Source organism: Apostichopus japonicus, chromosome 12 (assembly GCF_037975245.1).
Source record: "Apostichopus japonicus isolate 1M-3 chromosome 12, ASM3797524v1, whole genome shotgun sequence".
Taxonomy (NCBI): domain Eukaryota; kingdom Metazoa; phylum Echinodermata; class Holothuroidea; order Aspidochirotida; family Stichopodidae; genus Apostichopus; species Apostichopus japonicus.
The window spans coordinates 26,437,489-26,449,988 of NC_092572.1; the positions used below are offsets into that span (position 1 = coordinate 26,437,489).

Sequence of the window (12,500 nt, forward strand, 5' to 3'; positions counted from 1 at the left end):
CAGGCACGCTCCGTCGTATGCAGCAGTCAATATTGTATGGACAAGCGAATGAAGAAGAAGAAGGGAAAAAAAGGCCAGAAAGTGCATTTCTTTTCCGTTTTTTATTCCTTTTTTTTTTTTGCTCCTTTTTTTTTTTTTTTTTTTTTTTTTTTTTTGCTGTTTGCTTTTATGTCCCTCAAACTACTTTACGAGTAAATTAAAACTGAAGTTCTGAGCTCGCGAAGTGGACTCGGAGAAAAATTTGCCCCGGGGTGAAAATAAAAGACTTGTCTTTAAGAAAAAGAAAAAAAAATATATTTATATATATATATATATATATATATAAAGAGAATGAAAAAGAAAAAAAAAACTGAACGGTAGCTGATCAAAATATGAGATTGTGAAGAGAGAAAAAAGAGAAGTCTTCTTGTGACTGTTTGACAAAAAGTCGTTCTTTGGTTGTGTGTGATTGATATAGCAATCAAGACAGCGACTGGGTTTAATCTAACATAGCGCCAGAGGGATTCTTTCAGGGAGGAAAAAAAAAACCAGTGAATTGAGGAATTTTCTTTGTTTCTTTATTTGATTGTGTCTCTCTGCATGACTTCCAATCTATTACTCTTCCACTATTGTTAAGCAACAGGTTCTATCTACTATTGGCTCGGAAAGGAATTCTGCAGGTGTCTTTGTGTTTTGTTTTTTTCCTTTTCTTGTATAGTATTGGTTTGATTTACATATGAAGATTATTAGCTATAAAGGCTTGGATAGTCATTTGATGAAGCACACGTGACACTGCGCATGCGTTCATTTAACAGTTCTTTTTTATATCAGAATGTATGTATGTATATATATATTAGATCCTCCTGCAAGCAGGAACTCGCGAAGAAGCCTCATTGGCTTATCAAAGCCGCAAGCTGACCGAAGTCAGTCGCTTACATTCATATTTAACGTCCATGATTATGAATTGTCAATTGTCAACAACTCTGTAACTGGACGAAATACATTGATCTGGGAGTGACTCGAACCGGGGACCTTATGATTTGAAAGGCACCGGCGTTAACCACTGAGCTAACACTCCACGGATGTAGATATAATGTAGATATGATGTGTTTTGCATTTCAATATCCTGCAAAATAAAACCGAACTTTTCTTTGATTATCTTAAGTCTAGCTCTAATCGAGATGGTTGGACCATGTATAGCTTACCAGCCTTTGTCAAACACCATTCAGCTTCGATTGAAATTGTCGATCTAATTTCCAATTGAAATCATATGACGTCACTCCAGAACCTGGTCACTAAGGTGAGAAATAAATGAACAGCTAGCCAAGATGGCTGACCGAATATCTTCCTCATTCGTTCATGTAGACTTATTCGTTAAGTAAGACATTTCTAGAAATTTACCCAGTTTTTCTTGTTTTTTGTTGTTTTTTTTAGAAAATAGTTATTGATTAAAAACACAACCTTCAAATACAAGCTTATCGACATAAATCGTCGTATTAATGAAAACAATATTGCGGAATTTTCTTAAAATACCAAATACAGGCTTATCGACTTATATTGGTAAGGCGTCCATTGAAATATCTGCCTATGTGATCATAATGTAAACAATACACAATATATTGCTCATCATTGACCTTTGACCGGATCATGTGCGTGACTCGTGATACCTCACTTGACGTAACACCATCATGATTACATGGTTACAGTCTCAATGTATGAGAGGACTGGGGTCGAGAGTGCAGGATCAAATTAAAAGTTGGTTTTTGTGCCCGTGTCTCTATATGTGTGACTTCTCTGCATAACAAGTTATTAAATGTATCGAATGGTAATAAAAATATGATATAACCAAAAATCGATTCATCTATCTATCTTTCCTGAACGACGAGGGGGATTGCTCTTTTTTCTTTTATGTGGGGGAGGGTGGGGGAGGGTGGGGGGACATTATAGGATTCCCGTTTCAAGATTCCAAAACATTTGCTCAGTTCTGATATATTTGAAGTACATAGCTAGGTTAGTAACTCTCATAAGTATTGTCATTACATAACAAAACATAACACTCTTTTCCTCTAAGCACTTGCCAATCTCCCCCCCCCCCCACTCTTCCCCGTACACTACCCCTCCCTTCCTCTTCTCTTTTCATAATGTGATACTTAACTTAATAAACTATACAAAAAAACTTCCCAGATTATTTTTGATCCAAAAATTGTCCCCAAAATCTTCGATCTCTTTGCTTCCTTTTTATTTGTTGATGTATAGCAGAGAAATTAAATGCATAACAAAAAGTTTATTAAGATAAATCTTTAAAGTAAAAAAGCGTGGGGGGGGGGGGGGGTAGTCCCTTTTTTCCTCGTCTTTCGAGCCTTAGATCAGCTAGTCCTCTCAATCTTCATGTCATAAATATCCTGAATTCTATTTATTCCAATACTCTACAATTCTTTCTTTCTTCCCAGTTTTTCCTCTCTCTCTCTCTCTGGAAATTTAATTTCATTCATTTGACAAGATTAATTGAAGTTTTAATGTTCTTTAACTTTTTGCCTCTCTTTCGTTCGACTTACACCGCCAATGGCAATCTTCCGCTTCCTTAGTTTTATGAGCGCCATTTGCAGGTGCATTTTTGTTGATTCCTTCATATGGTTTTTCCTGTTTCATACTGGACGGTGAAACATTTGATTTTTTTTTTTATCCTGGATTTAAGTAAGCATAAAATTCTGGTATGGTATCATAACCTTTTTTTTTCTCTTTCTACAGGAACAGTAAAAAATCAAAAGCAATCTATTTCTTTCATCTTCTTCTTCAGTTTCTTCTTACTTTCGTTTTTTTTTTTAGAATAACTTTTGACCATATTTAAAAAAAAAAAAAACGACATTAATATCGTGTTCCCTGACGGAAGCTTTAAAGACCATCTGTATCCGCCAATAATCAAGCTTGAACGGAATATACCTAACAGCGTCAGTTTCCCACTTATTTGCGCATGAGCAGATATTTAGTAAATACAATACATATCAATATATACAAAAGAGAAAAAAAGAAAGAATCATGGTTGAAACCATGATCGAGGACTCTAGACATCAAAAGAAAGCTGACATCATTATAAGGAAAAATTAAAACGGAACAAAAAAAAACCTTAAGGAATGACAATCCGGTAAGATAACTTACCAGATAAACCATTAGTTTTGATGAAAAAGGAGGGCGCTCTTTGAAGAAGTTGACAAGATACGGCTGTGTTTGTATGTATTGTAATTCTATAATGTATGTCTATAGTTTTTCACTGTTCTTGATTTTCCAACTCATTACGATTTCATTTATATATATTCATTTACCTTTGTCGTTTACCTCCATTGCATTAACATAAAGTCTGTTCAAAGTATCTCTTTCGAGATCCGGCTTTAGGAATCACAAATGACTTCGAGTTGGTTAGCATCATGTTTGATCTCTAGAATAAGGCAAAATATGTCACCAAAAACAGAACTAGTATTGTTCGATACAGGTGGCAAACGCCTACAGTGGAATAACGACCTTCCTTACCGGCTTCGAAACCCTGGACATATACAATCAGCGTCCATAGCTTAGTGGTTAGACTGTCCGCGTACAGAGCGCAAGGCCTGGGTTCGAACCCTGTTGGAGGCTGGAAGTTTTTTCACTGTTCTTGATTTTCCAACTCATTACGATTCAATTATATATTTATATATATATATATACTTAAAAATTCAACGTTTAGCTTTTAGTCAAAGAATATAACCTACTCTACACCTACCCCCACCCCCCTCTACCCCCACCCCGCAATACAACTGTGATTTAGAATACAAACGGTTTAAAAACCACCCTCATTCTTGAACCACTTATTACGGACCTTCTCCTTCAATATATTTTGTTACTTACCTTAATTAATGAATTACAAAATGCAAATTAGATTATATTTCGCTTGACTTCTTTAGTTGGGTGTGGGGATTCAAGTATGACGGAGGAGGAGAGGGAAGGGGTACCCTAGATTAGAACCCCGCGGCTAGAGTGATTACTAGTACTATAGTAAACAAAACGTCTGACGAAATTTATTACATCCGCTGGTGGAGGGATAGGTATATGTCCTGACGGATGATCGGGAGGGGTCGGGCGAGGCTGGGGGGGGGGGGGGATCTGCCCCGGCGAAGTGGAAGGAGTAGTACCACTTGATTAAGAAGTCATGGTGGCTATGAGTATTTCTGAGGTGAAGACCACCTACAGCAAAGAGTAGAGTCACCGGTTTTCTTTGCCCCTCAGAGAAGATGTCTGAAATCAGAGCTGTTCCTCTCTGATATTTTCTCTTAGCTGTTTTTGCTGTTCTTCTCCAGTTAACAATCTTCAAACGTTTATCATTATCACTTGTCACTTTATTTTAATACCACATGTTAAATCCCCCTCCCCCTCCCCCGCCCACCCCCCCCCCTCTTCGTAATCAAATCGCATCAAATCTTAAACAAGGTATAAAACGTAAAAAAAGGAGAGAAGATTGAAAATTTGTTTTTTATTTTTTATTTTTTTACAAAAGGCAAGCTTTTATTCAATGCAATCTTTTTTTTTCTTCATATATTTACAAATTCAATGAGAAAAAAAAAGGAATTAACTCTATTCTGAAACAATCGGTGAAAAAAAAATAAGAAGAAAAGAAATAAGAAAATATTTTCGGGAATTTTTTGCGATAACTTTTAAGATATTAACAGAAAAGAAGAAAAAAAAAAGGAATAAAAGAAAGAATTTTTAAAATACAAAGTGGAATGCCAATATGCTTCCACGTTATATATCATAAAGGAAAACAATTTATTTCTCTTAAATTCTTTAAAAAAAAAAAAGGAATAAAAAAAATCTCTTCTCATAATACGATTTAAAGTGATACAATGGCTGTGTATGACGAAGGAATAATATCGAAGGATTTTTAATGTCATTTTTCCTTAAAATAATTACAGTATAGTGTTGAAAGCGTTAAATATATTCAATTAGATTTTGCCATCGTTTTCCACGGTTCTCTTCAACCCCCTCCTCCCCCCCACTCCCGGGCACACCTTCAAGTCCCAAAGCGTACAATTTCACTTGATCCGTCGCAACCCCCAACCCTAGTTCCCTAAAAAAAAAACCTTAATAATGTTGTTATTTATTTCGTCTATCAATAGTTTTTATCTTCTCATTCTTTCGTTGTGTTCAGTTTTCTATTTGCACTATACATTCTAACGTTACGGATAGTGGGCGAAATTTCGTATTGATGGTACTTGCTAAATTTATGCTAATTTTGTGTACCTGTAATGCAAACCAATATGACTTTGTCATTTATATCTCCTACCCAATAAACATGTTGAATTTATTTGTAACTCTTACTATTGCACTGAAAGTTTTCAATGGATAATTCATAGCACACTAACACCCGTCTCTGATTTGGTTTACCTTTGCTAACTAAATATTCATGAGATGCGTAAACAGGTTTTTAAGTAATAGTAAATACCAAAGTTGTTAATTAGTCTTACACCAAACACCCCAGGGAAGTAAAAGCCGCTTCCTTTTGTTAATTGTTTTGCACTACAGTATTATTATTATTTGTTTTTAATTAATATTGAGTAAGCGTTAATAACAGTGTAAAGAAGTCTCAGTTTTAACTTAAGCATTCCTATCACAGTGGCTATATTCAAGTAGCGGTTCCACGATATTATTGTACCTTGCAAAACGATATCGTTCATCATTCCATATACTATAGCCCTTAACGACGAGTAAACTATTTCCGATTTAGTTTCTCCAAAAAGTCACTTTCCAGATTCCTCTACATGTATGCCGAGAATATTTCATGTTTATTTCCAATTATCTTTAGCTTCTATGCAGTTGATTCTTCAAATGAATATCATAACCGATTAAACCTGTTGTTTACTATTAGACCACAGACGTCGTCCTGTTTTGTTCTTAATACAGTCGTTGTGCCCTTAATCACCTTCCAACTAATTGTTCACAACCTTATGAAACAATTCCATCCTGATACATTAATTTTCTTCCATTCCTCATCTACCGCAGTCGTTTGCTTGAAATGGTTGCCGACAACACCAAAGTATTTCCAACTAATTCGCAAAACGACTGGCGATAGAGACTAGTCTCATTCTTTCTTTCCTTCTCTTCTGTTTTGTCTGAAACACAATATTTCTCTCTTTTTCTTGATTATAGATTTCAAAGTTCTAGACAATGGATTAAAACCTTCCCGTCTCATTATTCATAATTTTGAACGACCACTCTGACGATTTCCTATTATTTCATTTGAAACGGATAATACCTCGCAATTTTAGGATTAGTCAAACTAGTATCATTAATTCTCATAGCTTGAATAAATCATTTAGTTAGATTTAGGGCTATCCCAATGATATATGATAATGTTATATGGTTAAGTCATAGTGACACAAAGCTAGAACCCATTCTAAAATACAACTTTAAAGGACTAAAGCAATGACATTTCTCATTAGATTCAATCAAAATATAGTTTGCCCACTCTTGATCGGATATTAAACTGAAAAAAAAAAACACAAAATCGATCTTTAGTTTCAGAATCAATTTCGAGAAAATCGTATATGATTCTTTAGGAATTAAAATAGAAATGCGTAGAAAAAAAATCGACCACTTCTTGGTTTTTTCTTAGAAAACTATCCTTATAAAAAATGGAATGTTAACGTAGTAGGATTGTTCTAATAAATTATAGAAGAAAAAACAAAGGCATTAATAATCCTTTTCTTTGAAATGGTAAAAGCAATCTTAAGATTACCTTTTAGGGTGTTTAAAAGACAGGATGGAAATAGTATACTTGAAATGAGTTGTGTTCTTGGCGATTTTCAAAGGTTACTACCTATTATTCCTACGAAATACCGTCTGTTTCAACCTCAACTACCCCACCTTTCCATGCCTCTATATGACCTACCTACAAGATTTATTTTTAATATTTTAACAATGCGGTGTTAAGTGACGTCATTATTTACGTCATCAGTGAACTTTGTTAACCATCGTAGCATAGGCTAAGGTGAACGCTCGATACTCTTAGTGACTTATTTGAATTTAAAAAAAAGGTCAAATGCCAACGTACTTCTGTTGAACCAATAAAAGTAATCGTTTGCATACGGGGAGATAGGGGGGGGGGGAATAATCGAATTATATTCAGACTTTGACCTTTGACACTTTGACTTTGACTTTGACATTTTTTCTTTGTGTGTTCAATTGAATCTCATTTGCATATCATGGATATTCATGCCTATCTGCAAGTAATGTACAGAACTCAACATGCCTAATTTTACAGATCAAAGATATTACGACTTTTGTTCTCTCCTTTTCTCTATACTGTACATTTAATTGGACTAGAGACGATTATTGGTAAAAAAAGGAGAACAATTTTCTTTCTGATTTTCTCTTTCTCTAAATTTTAAGGTCAGTTTTCTTTCAGATTTCGTTACTCCCATACTATATCACAAACTTCATATTAAAAAAAACATGTTTTTTGTTGTTTTTTTTCACCGATAATCAACAATACTCAAGTATTGAATATTCATAACTGGGATCGTAACATAAAATGATCAGATGTTGAATATTCATATCGTAAAGGAAAAACAAATTTAAAAAAAAATCGTCATTATTCTTCAAGCCGTGGTAACGTAAAAGAGCAGAGAAATATAAGATACTGAATGAAGTAAACGCAATTCCCCCATCTTCTAAAAACTGGCAGTTGCTTTCAATATTTATAAGTTAAGTAAAATTTGGAAAGACGCTAAAAATTGGTTTAAACAATACTTTCTTGTTACCATCCCGTTACAATAGTCGTACAGAGCGTCACAAAGATTCATATAGAAAAAAAAAATTAAATTTTCCTAAATTATACATACTTCCAGGAACATGGTATGTACTGTTCCTTGGGAATACTTTTTCTTAATCTTCTTCTTCTTCTTCTTTGGTGAAGAATAAGAAGATCAAGCAAATGTTTTATAAAAATAACAAAACCATGAGGAATGTTTCGTTTAATAGTCAAGGATTTTTTTTGTTTTACTGAGATATATGATATCCGTATATTTATATCCTACCACTAGTAAAAAAAAAAATTAAAGAAAAAAAATCAACCAATGGTAGGGAATCGTTGATCTTGAGATGGTGACGTCACTATCTGTCTATCTATATGAAAGAAAGAATAGTCCATTGTTATCCTTGGGACAATACTATCAAGGGATGTCAAAAAATACTTTTGGTAGTTTTTTTTGTCTTCACCCGTAATAAGATCCCAGGTGTGAGGACATGTGGCCGTGTGGGTGTGTCACGTGACCGCCCGGGTAGATATTAGGGGCGGTCGGTGGCGACCAGTGTGACCCGTAGGAGCTGAAGAGACCGCTATTCGTGGACGGTATGGTCGCTCCGACGAAGTTGAACTTTGATGGGTGGTGGTGGTATCCGGGCAAGTAAGGCACATCGGCGGGGTATCGGTACATGCTAGGGTCGGTCTGCACAGGTTGCATAGCCTGGGCTAGGCCCGCGAAATCGAATTTGTACGCGTACCGCTTGCCATGGACTTTGGTCATGATGTTCTTGTCGTAGTAGTAGCGCAGGGCTCGGCTGAGTTTATCATAGTTCATGTTTGGTTTGGACTTACGCTCTCCCCATCTCCTCGCCACTTCGTCTGGGTCGGTCATTTTGAACTCACCGTTGGTACCCTCCCACGTGATACAGTTAGCGTTGGAACTATCCGATAACAATTCGAGAAGAAATTGCCAAAGTTGTATTTGACCGCTTCCTATAAAAAAAAAACAGAAAACAGAAAGATAGAAAAATTAATAAGAGAAAATATTCCATCAATTCCTTATAATTTAAAAAAAAACTGTCGTTTTCATGTGATCATAAATGATATATCAAAAATTACATACCACTTCCCTCACGTTGCTTCCCGAAACTAATATGCAAATCAGTATAGTAAATGATTTAATGAGATTTAGCGTCACGGAATTAACAAGCGATAATGAATTTTTGGTTACAGTGTGTTTTTTCTGTCGCAGCCCATTTAAGATCACATTGAATGTTGGAAGTGTTTTTTCTTTTCATTAACGAAGGTTTAGATTCGATATGAAATAAGTTTCTTGATATTTTTTACAAATAAACTGATTTCTAATACTTTTTCATTTCTTTTCAAAGGACTGTATTCAATTCCCTTTTTTCTTTCTTTCTCTGCATTAACTTTGTCCTTCAGTAAAATCAATATTACAAAATGAACTTGTATTTTACTTTGTAAAAAGAGAGACACGAACACTTTAAGAGTTTTTGTTACCCTAAAAGCCGAAACTGACAAAACTATTTGCTTTTATTTCATGTGTTAATGCTTAAGATAAAGTCGATGTATTGTCAAATGTCATTCAAAGATCCTTTGTGAGAAACAAAAATAATAAAAAAGCAATTTTCGTATGATGTTTGAAAAGTAAAACATAGAAAGAAAAATTCTGACGGTTATAGATTTAAAGTACACTTTTTTTTCTCTCTTTTTGTATTCAATCACTGGTTTAAGTAATATTTGACTACACAACTCTACAAGCAAATGACAATGACGAAATATTCCACATCATGTGTTCCTTATAAGTCGTGTTTCTGTACTGGTTTGAGTAAATTTTGACAAGCTTTTTATATTATATTTGAACTTTATATATTTCAAAATTTACAAACGAAAGTAACAATAACGTGTAGATTAGCGCACCCCCCCTCCCCCCCCCCCCAAAGGGGACCACCGTTTCCATTTTAATAATGTAAGGTATCTTTGTATTTATATTTATGAATCAATTTATCATTGTTGAGATTTCTATATTAAAATATTCCAGTCGTATGTTATTACGAACATTTATAATTGTTTTGTTTTGTTTCGCGATGAAATATTTATTTTCTTTGTTCCTATATTACTCCTAATAGATTTCTTGCGGACAAATGCTTAACAGACATAAAAACAATATCGGTTTCATGTCAATTTTGACCCTTTTTGTTAATGCCAATATTTCAAACTTGTTTTTTTTTAAATGGTCTGTACTTTTTATCGTATCTGTATTACCCCGGCCTAAGCTTATTACGGTACTTAATTGTTGCCAATGCGGTTCCGGTACATTAATACGTTACAACTGTTACCATTACCATGTATACAACTATACTGCAGTGTTTTAACATGCATAGACTAAAAAAAAACTCCCTACAATTTTGTGTCCGAAATCATTCTCATTCTTACACACATACACACTTAAAGCCGTTTTCTAATTTCGAACCGAATATCTATTTCTACCAAAGAAAAGGGGACAAAAAAAACTATAAAAATAAGAACGTAATAACACGGCAATCACGGAACCTTATTATTGATCCCGTTTGGAACTAAAAGCGTAACCAAATACCCGGGGTCTTTTTTTTTTTTTTTTTTGTGCCCAGAACAAATAAATGGCTGAAATCAGGGTCGCACGTGTCTATTATACGCCTCCGTAGACGGAATGTACCACTAGCAAATGTGACCTCATAATCGACGACCAAAAAGAAGTATCAGAAAAATTGTCTGAAAGTATATTTTCCTTTTCCAAACTTGACTCAATGGCAGAGAAATTCGATTGATCGTTTTGCAGTTTTTCAGCCAAATATGGAAGTAATATTAATCAAGAGATACTAAAATCATTTTTATTTTATTTTTTTGGTGTTCGTTTATTACTTTTCAATGCCGTGTTTGACGGATGTGTGGGCAAATATATAGATGTATTATGACTGGAAAAGTTAGTTGTTTTCTCTCTTTGATCATTTGATTTAATTACATTTTGCTTTCCTTTTTTTTTGGAAACAGCGTCCTACATTCTGGATAAAGGTTGCGTTTCAGGAAATGTGGGGATTTTTTTATTTATTTATTTTATTTTTGTGCACTTTTCACCATTTGACTTTTTGGTTATGTTTTCGAGTTGGTAATCGCTGTTAATATTCCTTAACATTAGAATATGTTTAGAACCATCAGTCAAAATTTTATATCAACTATTGAACAAAACCGTTGAATATTTGATTTGATTTTTTGGTCCACGATTGTTACCACTATACTGTGACGTAAACACGTCAAATTTGTCTAGCCCGACGAAAATAGAACCAACCGAAATACTGAATCCTCATTATACTAAAGTTACTGAAATTTATTTGATGAAGAAACAAAAATATGGGATGTAGTCTTTAAATTTTCTTTATTGATTCATCATCTAAAAACTTCCTTTGACTTTTCTGTTGCGTTAATGGAAGAGGCTTTTTAACACCACATATAAACCCACTCTTCAATACAGGTGCAGGCATTTCAACACCACTGGGACACAAAATACACCAAAGCGACAACAGCTGTTTGCACCAGCACTAGAAATTCTTCCAAAGTAAAATAGGAAGTATATAAATCTCCACGCTTGGCATCACGAACTCACACTATATAAGTCAAATTGGCTGCATTCATCATCTACCCACTTCACCCCCCCCCCAACCCTTCCTCTCCCTACCCTGTACCTCCCCCCGGAAGTATAAATACGGATTTTTTTTTTACAAACTTCATCTAGCGCATGCGTACCAAAATCCAACTTGTTCCGTGATAAAAGGATTAGGAATAAGATACTGATGGGTACAATACAAACAAGAAAGAAAAATGTTTTAAAAAGTGAAGGTGGGGGAGAAAATTGCACATTATCAAAATCTTTAAATAAATAAATATATATATATTTAATAAAGATTTTGACAATGTGCAATTTTCTAAAACATTTTTAAAACATATCATCATATAAGGTAGAAGTTGAAAATTTGCCAACGCAACGTCAGTGACGCATATAACACTTTTTATTTAACCGAAGCACGTTTAAAATATTTGACATCCAAACATACAACCCTGTTTTACGACGTATATACACTAAATATTGACTGCTAAAATTTTGAGTCAACATTGCCATAGCTTTGTACTCGTGATTTATTCAAAAGGTCCTTGTCTCGATTCTTGTAAGACAACACTCGCTTAAAACACTTCAAATTAAAAATCTTTTCCTATTCATTCCATCTGATTTTTTTCTTTACACATACACACCCTCTCTCTCTCTTTCTGCGTTCTTTTCAATCTGCTCTTAACTATTTTGAGTAATATTTTCTCTTCTGCTTCGATCTTTCTTTTTCCATTTTATTATTCTTTGCGTCAAAAAAATCGAGATGGGGGGGAAAATATAGCTAATAAACGACTATCGACATGCTATCTCGCTGATGTTTATTGGCAAACAACTCTCTCTCCCTCCTTTCTTTGCTCTACTCCTTTCTTCATCTTTTCGCAGTCTCCCCATCTCTCTCTCTCTCTACTCTTGCTCTCTCCCATTCTCATCTCATGAACCTCAAACCTCCCTTAATTGTACCCAAGTCTTCAAACTCACTACAAGACAGCCAATAAAATGTACCAGCGTATGCTATTTTACATTCAATAAGTGACGATGACGACGACGAAATCAGGCATTATCGATCAGTATTTTAAGCATCTTCTTTCT

The 12,500-nt window shown here is 34.5% G+C and overlaps 1 protein-coding gene across 9 annotated transcripts in view; it reads right to left on the reverse strand.

Moving 5' to 3' along the window:
• Nucleotides 1-4,797: 4,797 nt before the first annotated feature.
• The window catches only part of LOC139976802 (transcriptional regulator Erg-like), an 88,341-nt gene continuing 80,638 nt past the window's right edge, over nt 4,798-12,500 (reverse strand). For all 9 annotated transcript variants that reach the window (XM_071985587.1, XM_071985591.1, XM_071985585.1 and 6 more), the window contains one exon: nt 4,798-8,743. In XM_071985587.1, the coding sequence (XP_071841688.1) occupies nt 8,220-8,743 (524 nt within the window). In that variant the 3' untranslated portion in view covers nt 4,798-8,219. The remainder of the gene's footprint in view (nt 8,744-12,500) is intronic.